This window comes from Apodemus sylvaticus, unplaced genomic scaffold (assembly GCF_947179515.1).
Source record: "Apodemus sylvaticus unplaced genomic scaffold, mApoSyl1.1 scaffold_481, whole genome shotgun sequence".
Lineage (NCBI taxonomy): Eukaryota > Metazoa > Chordata > Mammalia > Rodentia > Muridae > Apodemus > Apodemus sylvaticus.
Genome location: NW_026263229.1, coordinates 20,813 through 40,471, shown reverse-complemented (window position 1 = coordinate 40,471; position 19,659 = coordinate 20,813). Strand labels below are relative to the sequence as shown.

At 40.6% G+C, this 19,659-nt stretch overlaps 1 protein-coding gene across 1 annotated transcript; it reads right to left on the bottom strand.

The window, feature by feature from the left end:
* Nucleotides 1-17,070: 17,070 nt before the first annotated feature.
* Nucleotides 17,071-18,593, bottom strand: LOC127676144 (homeobox protein DLX-4-like; the record flags this gene model as incomplete). The annotated part of the gene is made up of 3 exons (XM_052172112.1): nucleotides 17,071-17,577; nucleotides 18,022-18,212; nucleotides 18,339-18,593. Coding segments are annotated over 3 exons (953 nt in total), but the record flags the coding sequence as incomplete, so codon positions are not given.
* Between the last annotated feature and the right edge of the window lie 1,066 nt (nucleotides 18,594-19,659).

The window sequence follows — 19,659 nt, the reverse complement described above, 5'->3', positions numbered from 1 at the left end:
CTACACCCTGGAAAAAGCAAGATAGTAATCTTCCTTCATCAAACCCAAAAGAAGATAACCACTCAAATATAAAAATAACATCAAAAATGACAGGAAGTAATAATCACTCTTCCTTAATATATCTTAACATCAATGGACTCAATTCCCCAATAAAAAGACATAGACTAACAGACTGGATAAGGAAACAGAACCCTACATTTTGCTGCATACAGGAAACACACCTAAATGTCAAAGACAAAAACCACCTTAGAGTAAAAGGCTGGAAGACAATTCTACAAGCCAATCATCTCAGGAAACGAGCCAGAGTAGCCATTGTAATATCAGATAAAATTTACTTTCAACCTAAAGTCATCAAAAGAGACATTGAGGGATACTTCTTGCTGGTCAAAGGAAAAATCCACCAAGAAGAACTTTCAATTCTGAACATCTATGCTCCAAATGCAAGGGCACCCTCATTCGTAAAAGAAACTTTACTAAAGCTCAAAGCACACATTGCACCTAACACAATAATTGTGGGTGACTTCAACACTCCATTCTCCTCAATGGACCGATCAGGAAAACAGAAACTAAACTAAATTTGGACCAATTGGATTTGATTGATATTTATAGAACATTTCACCATAAAGCAAAAGAATATACCTTTTTCTCAGCACCTCATGGTACCTTCTCCAAAATCGACCATATAATTGGTCACAAGACAGACCTCAACAAATACAAGAAGATCAAAATAATCCCATGCCTCCTATCAGATCACTATGGTGTAAGAGTGGATTTCAATAGCAACAAAAACAACAGAAAGCCTACATACACATGGAGGCTGAACAATACTCTACTCAATGACACCTTGGCCAAAGAAAAAATAAAGAAAGAAATCAGAGACTTTTTAGAATTTAATGAAAATGAAGGCACAACATACCCAAATCTTTGGGACACAATGAAAGCAGTGCTAAGAGGAAATCTCATAGCCCTGAGTGCCTCCAAAAAGAAAATTGAGAGAGCATTCACTAGCAGCTTAACAACACACCTGAAAGCCCTGGAACAAAAAGAAGTCAATTCCCCCAGGAAGAGTAGAAGACAGGAAATCATCAAACTCAGGGCTGAAATCAATCAAGTGGAAACAAAGAGAACCGTACAAAGAAACAACAAATCTAGGAGCTGGTTCTTTGAGAAAATCAACAAGATAGATAAACCCTTAGCCAGGCTGACCAAAGGGCACAGAGAAAGTATCCAAATTAACAAAATTAGAAATGAAAGTTTCAACAGAAACTGAGGAAATCCAAAAAATCATCAGATCCTACTATAAAAGCCTATACTCAACACAACTGGAGAATCTGGAGGAAATGGACAATTTCCTTGACAGATACCAAATACCAAAATTAAATCAGGACCAAATAGATCATCTAAACAGTCCCATAACCCCTAAAGAAATAGAAGGGGTCATAGAAAGTCTTCCAACCAAAAAAAGCACAGGACCAGATGGTTTCAGTGCAGAATTCTATCAGACCTTCAAAGAAGACCTAACACCAATATTCTTCAAACTATTCCACAAAATAGAAACAGAAAAAAGACTACCCAATTCGTTCTATGAAGCCACAATTACACTGATACCAAAACCACACAAAGATCCAACAAAGAAAGAGAACTTCAGACCAATTTCCCTTATGAACATCGATGCAAAAATACTCAATAAAATTCTTGCCAACCGAATCCAAGAACACATCAAAACGATCATCCACCATGATCAAGTGGGCTTTATCCAGGGATGCAGGGTAGGTTCAATATACAGAAATCCATCAATGCAATCCACTAAATAAACAAACTCAAAGAAAAAAACCACATGAGCATTTCATTGGATGCTGAAAAAGCATTTGACAAAATTCAGCATCCTTTCATGCTTAAAGTCTTGGAAAGAACAGGAATTCAAGGCCCATAACTAAACATAGTAAAAGCAATATACAGCAAACCGGTAGCCAGCATCAAACTAAATGGAGAGAAACTTGAAGTAAATCCCACTAAAATCAGGGACTAGACAGGGCTTCCCCCTTTATCCTTATCTTTTCAATATTGTACTTGAGGTACTAGCTTGGGCAATTAGACAACATAAGGAGGTCAAAGGGATACAAATTGGAAAGGAAGAAGTCAAACTATCATTATTTGCAGATGATATGATAGTCTACCTAAGTGACCCAAAAAACTCCACTAGAGAACTCCTACAGCTGATAAACAACTTCAGCAAAGTGGCAGGTAATAAATTCAACTCAAGCAAATCAGTAGTCTTCGCTATACTGAAAGTTTAAGCAGGCTGCGAAAGAAATTAAGGAAATGACCCCCTTTACAATAGCCACAAAAAGTATAAAGTACCTTGGGGTGACTCTTACCAAACATGTGAAAGATCTGTATGACAAGAACTTCAAGACTATGAAGAAGGAAATGGAAGAAGACCTGAAAAAATGGAAAAACCTCCCATGCTCTTGGATCTGCAGGATTAATATAGTTAAAATGGCCATTTTGCCAAAAGCAATATACAGATTCAACGCAATACCCATCAAAATTTCAATTCAATTCTTCACAGAGTTAGAAAGAGCAATCCTCAAATTCATCTGGAATAACAAAAAACCCAGGATAGCTAAAACTATTCTCAACAACAAAAGAAATCCTGCAAGAATCAGTATCCCTGACCTCAATCAATACTACCAAGCAATAGTGTTAAAAAAAAAACTGCATGGTATTGGTACAGTGACAGGCAGGCGGATCAATGGAACAGAACTGAAGATCCAGAAATGAACCCACACACCTATGGCCACTTGATCCTCGACAAAGGGGCTGAAAACATCCAATGGAAAAAAGATAGCCTTTTCAACAAATGGTGCTGGTTCAACTGGAGGTCAGCATGCAGAAAAATGCGAATTGATCCATCCTTGTCTCCTTGTACTAAGCTCAACTCCAAATGGATCAAGGATCTACACATAAAGCCAGACACTCTGAAGCTAATAGAAAAGAAACTGGGGAAGACCCTTGAGGACATTGGTACAGGGGGAAAGTTTCTGAACAGAACACCAATAGCTTATGCTCTAAGATCAAGAATTGACAAATGGGACCTCATAAAATTACAAAGTTTCTCTAAGGCAAAGGACACCATCAAAAGGACAAATCAGCAACCAACAAATTGGGAAAAGATCTTCACCAACCCTACATCAGATAGAGGGCTAATATGCAATATATACAAAGAACTCAAGAAGTTAAACACCAGAAAACCAAATGACCCTATTAAAAAATGGGGGACAGAGTTAAACAAAGAATTTTTACCTGAAGAACTTCGGATGGCAGAGAAATATCTTTTAAAATGCTCAACTTCATTAGTCATTAGGGAAATGCAAATCAAAACAACCCTGAGATTTCACCTTACACCAGTCAGAATGGCTAAGATTAAAAATTCAGGAGACAGCAGATGTTGATGAGGATGTGGACAAAGAGGAACACTCCTCCACTGCTGGTGGGGTTGCAAATTGGTACAACCACTCTGGAAATCAGTCTCGCGGTTCCTCAGAAAACTGGGCACCTCACTTCCAGAAGACCCTGCTATACCACACCTGGGCATATACCAAGAGGATTCCCCAGCATGTAATAAGGATACATGTTCCACTATGTTCATAGCAGCCCTATTTATAATTGCCAGAAGCTGGAAAGAACCCAGGTATCCCTCAACAGAAGAGTGGATGCAAAAATATGTGGTATATATACACAATGGAGTACATTGTATATATATACCAGCCATTAGAAACAATGAATTCATGAAATTCTTAGGCGAAAGGATGGAGCTGGAGAACATCATACTAAGTGAGGTAACCCAGTCTCAAAAGATCAATCATGGTATACACTTACTAATAAGTGGATGTTATCCTAGAAAACTGGAATACCCAAAACATAATCCACACATCAAATGAGGTACAAGAAGAACAGAGGAGTGGCCCCTTGTTCTGGAAAGGCTCAGTGTAGCAGTATAGAGCAAAACCAGAACAGAGAAGTGGGAAGGGGTGGGTGGGAGAACAGGGGGAGGGAAGGGGGCTTATGGGACTTTCGGGGAGTAAGGGGGGCAGAAAAGGGGAAATCATTTGAAATGTAAATAAAAAATATATCGAATTAAAAAAAAGGAAAAGAAATGCTCAACATCATTAGCCATTAGGGAAATGCAGATAAAAACAACCCTGAGATTTTACCTCACACCAGTCAGAATGGCTAAGGTTAAAAACTCAGGAGACAGCAGGTGTTGGCAAGGATGTGGAGAAAGAGGAACACTCCTTCACTGCTGGTGGGATTGTAAGATGGTATAACCACACTGGAAATCAGTCTGGCGGTTCCTAAGAAAACTGGGCATGATACTTCCGGAGGACCCTGCTATATCTCTCCTGGGCATATAAATATCCAGAGGATTCCCCAGCATGTAATAAGGACACATGCTCCACTATATTCATAGCAGCCTTATTTATAATAGCCAGAAGCTGGAAAGAACCCAGATATTTCTCAATGGAGGAATGGATACAGAAAATGTGGTATATATATACAATGGAGTACTATTCACCAATTAAAAACAATGAATTCATGAACTTTTTAGGCAAATGGATGGAACTGGAAAATATCATCCTAAGTGAGATAACACAATCACAAAAGAAGACACATGGAATGCAATCATTGATAAGTGGATATTAATTAGCCCTGAAGCTCTGAATACTGGAGATACAATTATCACATCAAATGATTCCCATGAAGAAGGAAGATGAGGGCCCTAATCCTGGAAAGGCTTGATCCAGCATTGTAGGGGAGTACCAGGACAGAAAAAAAAAAGGGAGGGGGAAAGACAGGAGAATGGATGGAGAGAAGAGGACTTATGGAACATATGAGGGAGATTGGGAAAGGGGAAGGCTTTTAGAATGTAAACAAAGAATGTAGAAAATAAATAAATAAAATTTAAAAATTAAAAAAAAGAGAGAATCAACAAAATAGCTAAACCCTTAGCCAAACTAACAATAGGGCCCACAGGCAGTTTGCAAATTAACAAAAACAGAAATGAAAAGAGACATTAACAACAGAAATATAGGAAATTCAAAAGAATCATTGAACCTTACTACAAGAGCCTACACTCAACAAAACTGGAAAATCTAGGTGAAATGTATGGTTTTCTAGACAGTTACCACATACCAAAGTTAAATTAAGAGCAGTTTAACTAAGCCGGGCGGTGGTGGCTCATGCCTGTAATCCCAGCACTCTGGGAGGCAGAGGCAGGCAGATTTCTGAGTTCGAGGCCAGCCTGGTCTACAGAGTGAGTTCCAGGACAGCCAGGGCTACACAGAGAAACCCTGTCTCGACAAAACCAAATCCAAAAGAAAAGAGAGAGAGAGAGAAGTTTAACTATCTAAACAGGCCCATATCCCATAAGGAAATAGGAGAAGTCACTAAAAAACCTCCCAACCAAAAAACAGCCTAGGACCAGACGTATTTAGTGCAGAATACTACCAAAACTTCAAAGAAGACCTGATACCAGTATTCCTCACACTATTCTATAAAATATAAACAGAAGGAACTCTAATTTATTCTATGAAGCCGCAATTACTCTGATACCTAAACTTCGAAAGGATCCAACCAAAAAGTGAACTTCAAATGAATCTTGCTTATAAATATCAATGTAAAGACTCAATAGAATTCTTGTAAACACATCAAGAATCCAACAACACATCAAGGCTATCATTCACCATGCTCAAGTAGGCTTCATCCTAGGGATGCAAGGTTGGTTCAATATACAAAATCCATTAACATATTCTCTTGTATAAACAGACTCAAAGAAAAAATCACATGATCATCTCCTTAGATGCAGAAAAAGCATTTGACACAATACAACGCTCCTTCATATTAAAAGTATTTAAGAGATCATGTGCCAGGATGTGGTGGTGCGTTCCTGTAATCCCAGCACTCTGGGAGGCAAAGACAGGTGGATTTCTGAGTTCAAGGGCAACCTGGTCTACAGAGTGAGTTCCAGGACCGCCAGGGCTATACAGAGAAACCCTGTCTCGAAAAAAACCAAATCAAAAAACAAACAAACAAACAACAACAAAAAAGGTCCACAACTAAACATAATAAAGCATAATAAAGATAATTTACTGTAAAATAACAGCCAATATCAAGTAAAATGGAGAAATACTTGAAGCAATCCCACTAAAATTGGGGACAAGGCAATGAGGCCCACTCTCCCCATATCTATTTAATATAGTACTCAAAGTGCTAGCTGGAACAATAAGACAAAAAAAAGAGAGATTGAAGGGATACAAATTGGCAAAGAAAAAATTAAAGATATTGTTATTTGCAAATGATATGATAATATACATACGCGACCACAAAAATTCTACCAGAGAACTTCTCCAGCTGATTAACAACTTCAGCAAAGTGGCCAGATATAAAATTAACTCAAATAAATCAATAGCCTTACTTTATACAAGTGATAGACAGGCTGAGAAAAAATTAGGGAAACAACTCCCTATACAATAACCACAAATAATATAAACTATCTTAGAATAACTCTATCCAAACTAATGAAAGATATGTATGACAATAACTTCAAATCTCTGAATAAAGAAAGTGAAGATCTCAGAAAATGGAGCGATCTCCCATCCTCATGGGTTGACAGATTTAACACAGTAAAAAATAGCCATCCTACCAAAGTCCTACTCAAATTGATGCAGTCCTCAACAAAATCCAAACTCATTTCAAAAAGACACTGAAAAAGTAATTCCAAAATTCATCTGTAAAGGAAGGCAAAAAAAAAATAAGAATAGCAAAAAGTATTCTTAACAATAAAAGAGTGGCTGGGGGAATCACCAATCCCTGACCTCAAGCTCTACATCTGAGGAATTTTGATAAAAACTGCGTGGTACTGGTACAGAGACAGACACATTGATCAGTGGAATAGAATTGAAGACCCAGAAAAAAAAACACGCACACTTATGCACACTTGAACTTTGACAAAGAAGACAAAAATATACAATGGAAAAAAGAAAACATCTTCAATAAATGGTGCTCGTCTAACTGGCTGTCTGTATGTAGGAAAATGAAAATAGACCCATATATGTCCCCTTGCACAAAGCTCAAAGTTCAAGTGAATCAAGAACCTCCAAATGAAACCAGATATGCTGAATCTAATAGAAGGGAAAGTAAAAAAGAGCCTTGAACTCATTGGCACAAGGGGAAACTTCCTAAACAGAACTCCAATGGCTCATGCTCTAAGATCAAGAAGGAATTGATAAATGGACCCCCATGAAACTGGAAAGGTTCTGTAAGGCACAGGACATAGTCAAGAAGACAAATTGGCAACCTACAGATCCTGGGAAAAAAATCTTCACTAACCCCACATCCCATAAAGGGCAATATCCAAAATATATAAAGAACTCAAGAAGTTAACCATCAAAAAACCAAACAACTCGATCAAAAAATGGAGTCTTCACAACAGAGGAATCTCAAATGGCTGAGAAGCACCAAAAGAAATGTTCCAAGTCCTTAATGATCAGAGAAAGGCAAATCAAAAGGACTCTGAGATTCCACCTTACACCAGTCAGAATGGCTAGGATCAAAACAACAGGTGATGATGTTTGTTGTTGAAGATGTGGAGAAAAAGAAACACTCCTCTATTGCTGGTGAGATTGCAAACTGGTAAAACCACTCTGGAAATCAAACTAGAAGATCATCAGAAAATTGGAAATAGATCTACCTGAAGACCCAGTAATACCACTCTGGGGAATATACCCAAAAGGTGCCCCACCTTGCCACAGGGCTACATGTCCTACTATGTTCATAGTGGCCTTGTTTGTGATAGCTGGAAACAACCCAGATATCCCACAACAGAAGGATGGACACAGAAAATATAGTTTATTTACACAATGGACTACTACTCAGGTATTAAAAATAAGGACATCCTGAGTTTTGCAGACAAATAGATGGAACTAGAATATTTATCATCCTGGACTGGAGAGATGGCTCAGAGGTTAAGAGCACTAACTTCCAGGGCTCCTGAGTTCAATTCCTAGCAATCACAGGGCATCTCACAACCATCTATAGTGGGATCTGGTGCCCTCTTCTGGTGTGGCTGAAATCAGCAACAGTGTGCTCATATAAAATAAGTAAATAATATTTTTAAAAAAAGAGAGGTTATAAAAAAAATTAAATTAAATTAAAAAAAAAAACCCTGGGCATATACCCAGAGGATTCCCCACCATGTAATAAGGATACATGCTCTACTATGTTCATAGCAGCCCTATTTATAATTGCCAGATGCTGAAAAGAACCCAGGTATCCCTCAACAGAAGAGTGGATGCAAAAATGTGGTATATCTACACAATGGAGTACTATTCAGCCATTAGAAACAATGAATTCATGAAATTCTTAGGCAAATGGATGGAGCTAGAGAACATCATACTAAGTGAGGTAACCCAGACTCAAAAGGTGAATCATGGTATGCACTCACTAATAAGTAGATATTAACCTAGAAAACTGGAATACCCAAAACATAATCCACACATCAAATGAGGTACAAGAAGAAAGGAGGAGTGACCCCTTTTTCTGGAAAGACTCAGTGAAGAAGTATAGGGCAAAACCAGAATGGGGAAGTGGGAAGGGGTGGCTGGGAGGAGAGGGGGAGAGAAGGGGGCTTACAGGACTTTCGGGGAGTGGGGGGCTAGAAAAAGGGAAATCATTTGAAATTTATAAAATTATATCGAATAGAGAGAGAGAGAGAGAGAGAGAGATTAAAAAAAAATAGAGCCAAGCAGTGGTACTACACACCTTTAATCCCAGCACTTGGGAGGCAGAGGCAGGCAGATTTCTGAGTTCGAGGCCACGCCTGGTCTCCAGAGTGAGTTCCAGGACAGCCAGGGCTACACAGAGAAACCCTGTCTCAGGAAAAAAAAAAAAAAGATTAGGGCTGGAGAGATGGAGGACAGCTCAGTAGTTAAGAGCACTGAGTGCTCTTCTGAAGGTCCTGAGTTCAAATCCCAACAACCACATGGTGGCTCACAATCATCCATAACATGATCTGACGCCCTCTTCTGGTGTGTCCGAAGATAAGCTACAGTGTACTTACATATAATTGATACATAAATCTTTAAAATTGTTAAATAAAAAGAAGGAATATAAATAAACATACAAATAAACAATTGTCCAAAAACAGGAGGTCAATTGCACCCTCTGGGTCCTTAATCTGAAGATGCTGGGTGAAAAACCTGGGCCTTGTTTTTCTCTCTTACCTCTCTCACTCTCACCTCTCTCCTCCCCTCCCCCCTCTCTCCACTTGGTCATGGCCAGCCTCCACTTCTTTACTCTCTCCCTCTCTCTGCCTTTCTCTGCCTCCACTACCCCATTAACTCCCATCCTCTGCCCTGAAAAAGCTCTATTCTATACCAAAAAAAAACCCTGGGCCTTGGTTTCTACACACCATCTATCACAGAACTCTAAGGAACCTGGACACAAAAGCATAAAGGCTGGAAAACCTGGACATGAAACCCACAGATGAAGGAAGCACCTCTTTGGAGTCGCTAAGATTCACTGACACTGTGTGATACCAGCATGCCTCCTTCATGCACCAGAATTCTGCATTGAGCCTAAGGGAGATGCAGATCCAGCCTTGGATATATCTTTACCACATTCTCCAACCTAGAACTGGGGCAAGAAACCCAAAGCAGTAGATGGGCACCAAAATGCCATTGTCAAAAGTGTACAAGTGTCTCATGGGGGAGGGGCTGAATAGAAGGGTGGGAAACACAAAATGGAGCATATCTTGATCTATTTCTCTTTCATGCCAAGCCTTTGAGCCAGTGTCTTGCACTGTTCCTGGCTCACGTACTTGCTGTTATCAAAATGTTTTCCCAGGACTAGCATTTGTTCTTTGGAAAGCACATTTCGTTTCTTCTTCTGTGTTCCTGGATCATTGGATCTTGTGACCCTAAAGGGATTTGAAAAGCCATGAGACATTGTTGACTTGGTAGACCTGAGGCACCTGGAGAATTCTGGAGGTCTGCAGGAAATTCACTGGAAAATTGGAGAATTTGTTACTGGAAAGGACAGAGCATCCTCACATCATTTGTAGGACTGGATGATGAATGGAAGTTTTAGAGAACTAGAGATCTTTATATTTCCTAGAAATGTGATCCCTTTGGGAGACCTGGTTAAACAGAAGAACCTGGGATGAGGGTGGGGAGGGATTGATGCAAGGAGGGAGGGAGAGAGAAACAGAGACAGTCAGATCTGAAAACTCTAGAGGTTTCTAGAAAACTTTCAGGCATCCCCATCAAAGGCCTCTTCCTTGGCTAGTAACAAAAATATGGTAGCTGGGCCAGCAATGTGGTGTCTCACCAGCCCTCTGCTCTGCCTTCTATGAGCCTCACGTGCCTATGGTTCCCAGGGCTGATATCAAGGGGGAAACACTCCAATTGCTCCTGCCTTTTCTCAGGACCATCTATGAAACTCTCTGGGGATTTGATGGACATTGGTCTCCAAACACACACACCAGCTGCAGAAGAATACCAAAAGCTCTACATCCATTAGCTCCCTCTTTCCCTGTAAGGATAACCACCCCCAGCAGACCCTTCATATAGAAAAGATGCACAGGACATCCACTCACATGGCAAGCAGTAGTCGTTGGCCTTGCTGGGTTTACTCTCTGTGTTTCACCAGTTCTCTAGGAACCAGGCTTTAAATATCTTTTCCAGGCAGGAAACTCGAAGCTCCCCCCACTCTTTGGCTCCTCCCTCACTGCAGAACCACCAATTACTAAGATAAGCACTCCCTTTAGTGCCACTCCAGACAGTCCTTGTCTTGTTGATTGATTCCCAATTGTTTAGGTTTCTTTCATTGATTTTTTAATCAGGGTCTATCATTGCAGGATGCTCTTTTCTTCACAATCCTATAAGTGATCTTGTTCTACTCAGGAAAACAATTTCTGGCTGTTCAGTGGGGAAATTCCTGTAAAGTACATCATCTCAGGGTATCTACCTTTATTCAAAGGTCTCAGGAGGCAGAGGCAGGTGCATCATTTTAAGGTCCTCATCTACAAAACACTTTACAGCACAGATGGAGCTACGCAAAAAAAAACCATCATCAGATTACAAATATACATTTATATATGTGAATATGTATAGAATCATATTGCTTCCCAACCCAACCTCTTACCCACATCTGTAATATTCATATTCAAGATCTTTCACTTTCATGAAAAATTTTAAAAGTAAGTTTAAAATTATACAAATACTACAAACCACACCAAATGATGAAGTCCATTCAAACCAACAACAACCCGGCTAACCTTATGGCATACCCAAGTTTTTGATTGCTTCACCTTGTGTATGATAATCTCTAAGTGAACCCAATAAAACTCATACTTCAAGCCAGGCAGTGGTGCTGTGTGCCTTTAATCCCAGCACTTGGGAAGCAGAGACAGGTGGATTTCTGAGTTCAAGGCCAGCCTGGTCTACAGAGGGAGTTCCAGGACAGCCAGTACTATGGAGAAAAACCCTGTCTCGGAAAAAAATTAAAATCCTCATACTTCAGCTATGCACCTTTTGTACATGATCTCTAGAAGACTTTTAAGGGAACTAGTGTTGGATTTTTGTCAAAGGTTTTTCAGCATCTAATTGGACAGTCATGTGATTTTTTTTCTTTCGGTTTGTTGATCTGGTGGATTGCATTGGTGGATTTTGATATTTAGAAGCAGCTCCCTGCATCTGGTGGATGAAGATTACTTGTACAAGGTGTGTAAGTTCTTTGATGTGTTCTTTTATTCGGTGACTTTGTATTTTGTTGAGTATTTTTGCATCAAGGGAAATTGATCTGAAATTTCTTTCTTAAATTGTTCTGTGGTTTAGGTATCAGGGTGACTGTTACCTCATTGAGTGACTTTGGCAATGTTCCTTTTGTGTTTTGTGCAATACTTTGAAGAGGTTTGATATTATCTCTTCTTTGAAAATCTGACAGAATTCTGTGCTAAAACTACCTTGGCCCTTAGATTTTATTCAGTTAAAAGACTGTAAATGACTACTTTTGTTTCCTTGGATAGTTTACATTGTCTTAACTTGGCAAATGGAATGTATCTAGTAAATCATCCATTTCATTTAGATTTTTCACTTATTTGGAGTGCAGACTTGTAGTGAGACCTAATGATTCTTTGAATTTCCCCAGTATCCATTGCTATCTCTCCCATTTAATTTCTGATTGTGTTCATGTGGATCCTGTCTCTGCCTTTTAGTAGTTGGCTCAGGGGTTGTCTATATTGCTGATTTTCTCCCAAGCCAGCTCTTGGATTTGATGATTCCTTGTATTGATCTTTTTGTTTCCAATTGACAATTATGCCCTGAGTTTGATTATTTTCTGCTGTTTACTCCTTTGGGCATGTTTGCTTCTCACCCCACCCCCAGGATCTTTAAATGTACACATTATTTGTTAGTATTAGAACTCTCGAGGAAAGGAAAAGAGGAGGAAGGAAAAAAAGAACTCTCTAAATTCATTTTTTTAAGATTTATTATGATACATAAGTACACTGTAGCTGTCTTCAGACAGTCCAGAAGAGGGCAACAGATCCCATTAAAGATGGTTGTGAGCCCCTCATACAGACAAAAGAGGTGGCATGGCAGATGTGGGATGGGGGGTTGTTGGAGGGGTAACTGGGGAGTGGGAAATCATTTGTGATGTAAATGAATTGGAAAGTAAGGGAAAATTGGCTTTTCCTTCATGAGACTCCAGCCCAGAAGAAATTGTGGCTTCACCAGTCAGTCGTTTTCTCAGGAAATGGATATATACTCACTCGGCTTCCAGGGTTCTTGACAACTACTTTCCTCTTACTATGCATCCATTCTTCCAGGACGGCAGCCTGTTCAGTCTTCAACTACCTTGTTAGCTCCCTTATTCAACCATTCTTCTTCCTGGGCCTTTCACAATTTCTAAATGACCCCTCAAATACTCTGTATGTGTTGTGGTATCTACCTAGATTCCCAAAAGGCATGGAGAGCTCAAGGCTTCAGCAGTTCGGTGCCTGGGTTTTTGCTCCTAGTTTGTCCCTAAGCTAAATAGTTTTAAGGGGAAAAAACGCTGGACAGGCGATGGTGGCGCACACCTTTAATCCCAGCACTTGGGAGGCAGAGGAAGGCAGATTTCTGAGTTGGAGGCCAGCCTGGTCTACAGAGTGAGTTCCAAGACAGCCAGGGCTACACAGAGAAACCCTGTCTCAAAAAAACAAAAAAGAAAAAAAAAAAACTCAGTCATTCAAAGATGATGACAAGGTCTTGGTCTGTACCATAACCCCAGTTTCTGACTTTTTATTTCCTGGCTGATCCCAAACTCACTGGATGACTGAGGTTGACTAAATTTCTCATTCTACTGCCCAACAAATGTTGTGATTAGAGGCCAACATCCCTTGAGTGAGCTTTTACTGTACCCTTTAGTATTTCATGGTGGCATTTTGCTGTAAATGCATATTTAATTGGTTTCTTTTTATAAACCTTGTTTCCTCAGAGGACATATTATCCTGCTTGCATGTATTGCAACCATACCTCTGTCTCTTGCTGTCTGTCTGTCTGTATCTAAATCTTTCTGTCTCTGCTGGTCTCTATCTCCTTCTCTGTCTCTAGATCTGTTTCTCTCTTTGTGCCTCTTTCTCTTTCTCTGTGTCTTTCTCTCTGTGTCTCTGTCTCTCTCTATCTCTCTCTGTCTGTCTCTCATTTTGTGTGTGTGTGTGTGTGTGTGTGTGTGTGTTGTGTGAGTCTCTGTGTCTCTCTATACTTAATATTTTTAGGAAGAGTTTCTCTGAGTAGCTCTGGCTGTGCTCGAATATCCTCTATAGACCAAGCTTGACTCAAACTCAGAAGCAGAACTTCTTCTGCCTCTCTAGTGCTGCAAATAAAGACCTATGCCACCACTGCCCAGGCTTTATCAACATTGTTTGGCCTCTGCAAAGACACTGGTCCTGCAACTGCTCTTGGTATAAGCCACAGACAAGAAAGCATCATACTAAGCTAGACTTGACCAATGCATTTTCTAGTGAAAAGTTTCTTATCAATACTTTTGTTTCAGGTAGGGCCTGGTGTACCTTAAACTGTTCTTGAACTTGCTGTACAGTTAACAATGATCATGAGACCTTGTTGGGAACCAGAGAGCTTGGCTCAACACCCCCCAGCTGGGCTGTTTGCACAGGTTTCTTGAGAGCAACACATCCCGTGGCTTAGCTTAATTCCTGCCTTCCTGCCTGGTGTGGTATGGACTTCCCAGGTGCCTGACATATGACTATAAGTGTTTCCTGTTCCCTTCCCTGGCCTCTAGTATATATATTGCTGGTCTATCAGTAAAACGCGGGCATTCTCCTTGCAGAATGACCCGTGTCTGTGTTTTTTGTTAATCCCCCAGGCCTATGCCGTGGGGGCATAGTACCGTGGCAGCGCGGGCGCTGTCAAATGGAGGTCCCACCGAGAACGGGAAAGAGAGGAGCACCTGACGGGATCGTTCCAAGGAAAGTCGGCCGGCGAAAGGAAGAGGAATGTATTGGGGAATATATGTTGCAAGAAACAAAGTAAAAGTGAGTACAGGATGCCCCCATGGGAATAACAAGTTCCACCTTACAATTGGTGGATCAACTGGTGGTTCTGCTTAGGTAACAGGTATTGGGTTCAAGGTTAAAACAGCTAGGGTGTGAAAGCAAATTGGGATGGTGAATTTTATTAGGCAAGTTGTCAGCAGTGTAAAACTGCATCAGGCAAGAGGAATGGGGCATAAAATTAAAAAAAATAAAATATAAAGAGTAAAAGACAAAAAACAGATTTTAGAAACATAGAAGAGAAAGAAAAAGGAGAAGGAAAATGGATTCAAAACTCTCTTAGGGACAAGGGAAACATGGAGACGTCCTGTTTCCTCTATGGGCCCTACTGGGAATATTATTAGTACTGGTTACAAGTGCTCTTTCCTCTCTATGTATTGTCTTTGGTGCACCAATTTGTCCACATGTGTCTGTCCTTGTTTCGTTGTTTGAAGGATTGTCCTATGTTTTATGTTGAAAAGAAAAATTGGCAAAAACTTTATCTACTGGAGGTCCATCTCTTGATCCAGTTTCAGTTTACACAGCAGAGGCTGATTTAAGCCGCCCTGCATTTAGCTAGGAGTCAAGCACAGCTAGAGAAAAGCTGCTTTTAAAGGGGCCAGCAGCTTCTCAAGTTCTAGGGCAAGTAGGCTGATGGTTATTTCTCCTATTGGGAACAAAGTGCTTTTTCTCTTGAAATTGCAGCTAGAAAAAAAATTTGGTTTAAATTTACAAGATTCATGTAGTTCATTTTTCTGATTGGTCTTAAAGGTATAAGTATGTTTTGCATGTCTTGACTATAGAGTATTGGCTTATAAGATATTGGACATGATTAAAAATTACATTGGTAACAAAAAGTTAGTTTAAAACTGGTAACTCGGGGTTGGAGTTATATTAAACAAAAACACATGGCATGACCCAACCCAGGAAAAACAGGCTTCTAAGATACTTCTAAATTGGCATAATATTATGTAATTCTTATCCTAGAAATTAGACTTATGAGGGATAAGATTTAAAACAATGTCTTTTTAATGAGGTATTATAAGTTGTACTGTCATGCATTCAAACATGAGAACTTGCAGACAAACTTTATGATTTCAAGAATGATAAACATTAAAGCAATAATTCCTTGAATACTAAACCATGTGTTTTAGTCCCATTCTTCTGTAGTTTGAAAAGTCTCTAATGAACAGGAAGAAGGCAAGAAGAAATTGAATTGTTCTAGCAGATTGTCTGTACTGACAAACTACTGAGAGTATGAAGATGCTGCTGTGGTTGAAGAGTTCCTGGAGTTGTGTCTATGCCTCTAAATAATGAAGGGAGATTCCTTGTCACCTTGTATTACCATCAGAGAGACTTTGGCATTATTGCCACCCCTGATTAAAAAATGTCTGGGTCTATGGCACTGGGGTTTTTTGGCCTGAGGAGCTGCCACATTGGGATTGTTCCTGCTAAACCATATGTGCAAACAACAAAACCAGTCCAGAGCAGTAACTGAACAAGTGCTTAGGCACAGGATAAAATACATCTGCTCAAATTTGGCTCAGCCTGTAATGAGAATAGTTAGAGTATGACGGGCAACTGCTTTGCAGTCCACACCAACCTAAGACAGGAGCTCTGGGACTGGCAGAGATTCCCAGAGACGGGTAATGGGAGTTGGACAGAAGGTGTCCTAAGACAGACGCTATTCATTCTTAAAAAAATAAAAAAGGGGGAGTTGTTGGGAACCAGAGAGCTTGGCTCAACGCCTCCCAGCTGAGCTGTTTGCACAGGTTTCTTGAGAGCAAAACATCCCGTGACTTAGCTTGATTCCTGCCTTCCTGCCTGGTATGGTACAGACTTCCCAGGTGCCTGACATATGACTATAATTGTTTTTTCCTGTTCCCTTCCCTGGCCTCTAGTATATATATTGCTGGTCTATCAGTAAAACGTGGGCATTCTCCTTGCAGAATGACCTGTGTCTGTGTTTTTTGTTAATGCCCCAGGTGTACACCCGATACTCGGTACTGTGGCTGCACGGGAGCTGTCAAGACCTCATTGCTTAGGAGCAGCAGTGGATCTTGATGAAGATGTGAGCCCATTTCCAAACACACATGTAAGACCTCCACTCTATAGTTTCACTCCAAGAGATACTATACACTTTGAGTCTCCAACTCCAAGACAGTTGCATACATGCATTGCAGGCATTCACATGTAAAAATATTTAGGGAGAAAGACTGGAAAAAAAAACATTATTTTTATTTTTCAACACGTTTTTTTTCTTTCATTTAAAGAACATATAATTCAACAATAAGGAGAGAATAGTTTCCTTTGTTTTTTTTTTTTTTTAAACAATCCCACTATATAAACTAGTGACATGAAACTACTACAGATAGGCCTGCTTAATTTCCCCAAATATACTAACACACCTCTCAAATATACTAACACACCTCTTCCTTTCTATAAAGGCCTGAATAAATCAAGGGGTGAGAGGTGTTTTATGGAACGGGGTGGGAGTATCTACAATTGTACCAATCCTCCAACTCCTCAAAGTCTTCAAGAATCCTCTGCCAGAGCTCCTCAGCAGATGGACCTGAATCTTGAGCATCCTCTGTACCTTGAGTGGATGCTACCATGGCTACTGAAGCTCCAGATCCTGCTACGCCAGTCTGGACTTCAACTGCTACTGACTGACTAGAGTCACCAGCTCTAACAGGGGCATGGTCATCAAGCAGGTATTCTTGCTGACTACACCTGGCACCATCACAGGCCTGGTCACGATGCAGAGACCATCCCTGGCTGCAGTTGAGGTTGGAAATGGAATCCTCACCAAATGTGCCTGAACCCATGGACTCTCCATTGGCAGAAGCAATTACAGGTAAGGAACCAGGAAGATGGGTTGGCTCAGAAACAGCTTCAGAGTTTCCATTTGTTTCTGGAGGTGCTGCTGGGATATTCTTGAGATTCTTCCGCTTGGACTTAGCCCGGCTGTTCTTGAACCAGATCTGAAAAACAAAGGAGACATCAAAGGAATACCTGTTTGCCCCCAACTTGTCACTAGGTGAAGCTTCTGGATTGGAAGGAATTTCTGCAACAATACTGCATGAGTTCACAACAGAGAAGTCTGAAGGTCTAGATCCTTAAGGGATTGTAGTAAGAATGAATTGTAGAATGAATATGACCTGACACCAAAAGCCTAGAGAAGATTCAGTTAGTGTGTCCTGTATTGTACTATGAGCTCTGAGGTCTAGGTCTCTGAGACCCTACAGGATAATAATATTCATCCATATTCCTACCTGGGCTGAAGCAGAATGTGAGGTCCAGCTCTTGATGCATGTATATTCACCTTCCACAACTGTCCCTAACATTAAAGAGCACAGAGCTCAGGAGTCTGATTGGGGGAGGGGGGATTGGATATTTTGGCTGTCAGAGACAGCGAAGAGGCATACCTGGATCTCATGTGCTGTCACACCAATCAACAATGCCAGTTTTCTTCGCTCCTCCCGTTTTGGGTATGTGCACTCAGCAAAATATGTTTGCAGCAGGTCCTTTTGTTCCCTGGTGTATACAGTGCGCATTTTCCTTGGAGCCCCGAGTCTCTTTTGTCGGTAACCATAATTAGGTGACAGTACCATAGGTCCTACAGGAACCTGGAAATTAGATCTCACTGAGGATCTTGAAGGTATCTGATGACTTGGATGCACTAAGAGGCTTCTCAGAATTGGTAAACCTGGACCCATTACAGGACCTGGTTGCATTTGGATACTTGATCTTCTTGATGGACCTTGGGACTCCTGCTGATGGAGGTCTCTTTCAGGGGCTGAAAGACTTGATTGCATTGGACTTGTTGGAGTCACTAGGGGACTCACTTGGAAAGGCAAATTCCCTGCAGGCTCTTGAGGCATTTGGGAACTGGTTTCTGTGGGTGCATTTGAAGACATTTGGAATCTTGAATGCAAAGGAGGGACCTTGGGACATATATGGGTTCTGATCTTATTGGAGTATGTTCTTAGAGGAGAACCTGGAAAAAAGGAAAAACATCAGAAAAACTCCAGAGACTACCCATCATGCCTACCCAGCACAAGCTTTGGACTTCTTATAGTGCAGGGATCAGTCAGGAGCCTCACTCTTTCTGACCACCTGCCACTGTCTCCCATGCCTATTAAATATTCTCAACATTGCAATAAGCATGCAAATAGCTCATGTGGTAATATGAGTCTGTAAACCCAGGGAGGCTAGCAATTGAATGTCCCCCCCCCCAAAGTTTAAAAGTCCTAGATCCCTGAAGGGGTTGAGGTGGGAGTAGGTGGATGAGTGGGTGAGGGGAGGAAATGGAGGGGAACACCCTTTCAGAATCAAAGGAAAGGAGTAGTGAAGAACTCTATGAGAAAGGACCTGGATGGGGGCTGAATTCAAGCAATTAGAAACAAAGAGGAAGGGCTGGAGAGATGGCTCAGGGTTTAAGAGCTCTTCCAAAGGTCCTGAGTTCAATTCCCAGGAACCACATGGTGGCTCACAACCTTCTGTAAAGGGATCTGATACCCTCTTCTGGTGTGTCTGAAGACAGCTAAAATGTACTCACATACATAAAATAAATCTTTTTTAAAACAGAAAAGGAATGAAGAGGAAAAATATAAAGAATCAACAAAACCAAGAGCTCAACCAGGTTGGCAAACCCTTAGCCAAACTAACTAAAAGGCACAGAGACACAGTATTTTTTCAGTCAGAAAATATTGAGGTTGATCTCACACAATCATAAATTCTCACCTAGATAAAGCCTTACAAGATCCTATTTGGTTAAATTTGTGTTCAATTTGTGGTAAATTTTAATCCTCAGTAGATGTGAAGAAAGCTTCACAGGACCCTTGGGGCCCTCAGGAACTGAACCACCATCCAAAGAGCATACATAAATTGGACCTAGGCCTCCCTGCATGTATGTAGCAGATGTGCAGGCAGATGTGCAGGCTGGTCTTCATGTGGGTCTGGAGCAACTGGAGCAGGAGCTATCTCAAAAACTGTTGCCTGAATATGGGATAACTTCTTCTAGCTGGGCTGCCTTGTCTTGTATCAGTGGACAAGGAAATGCT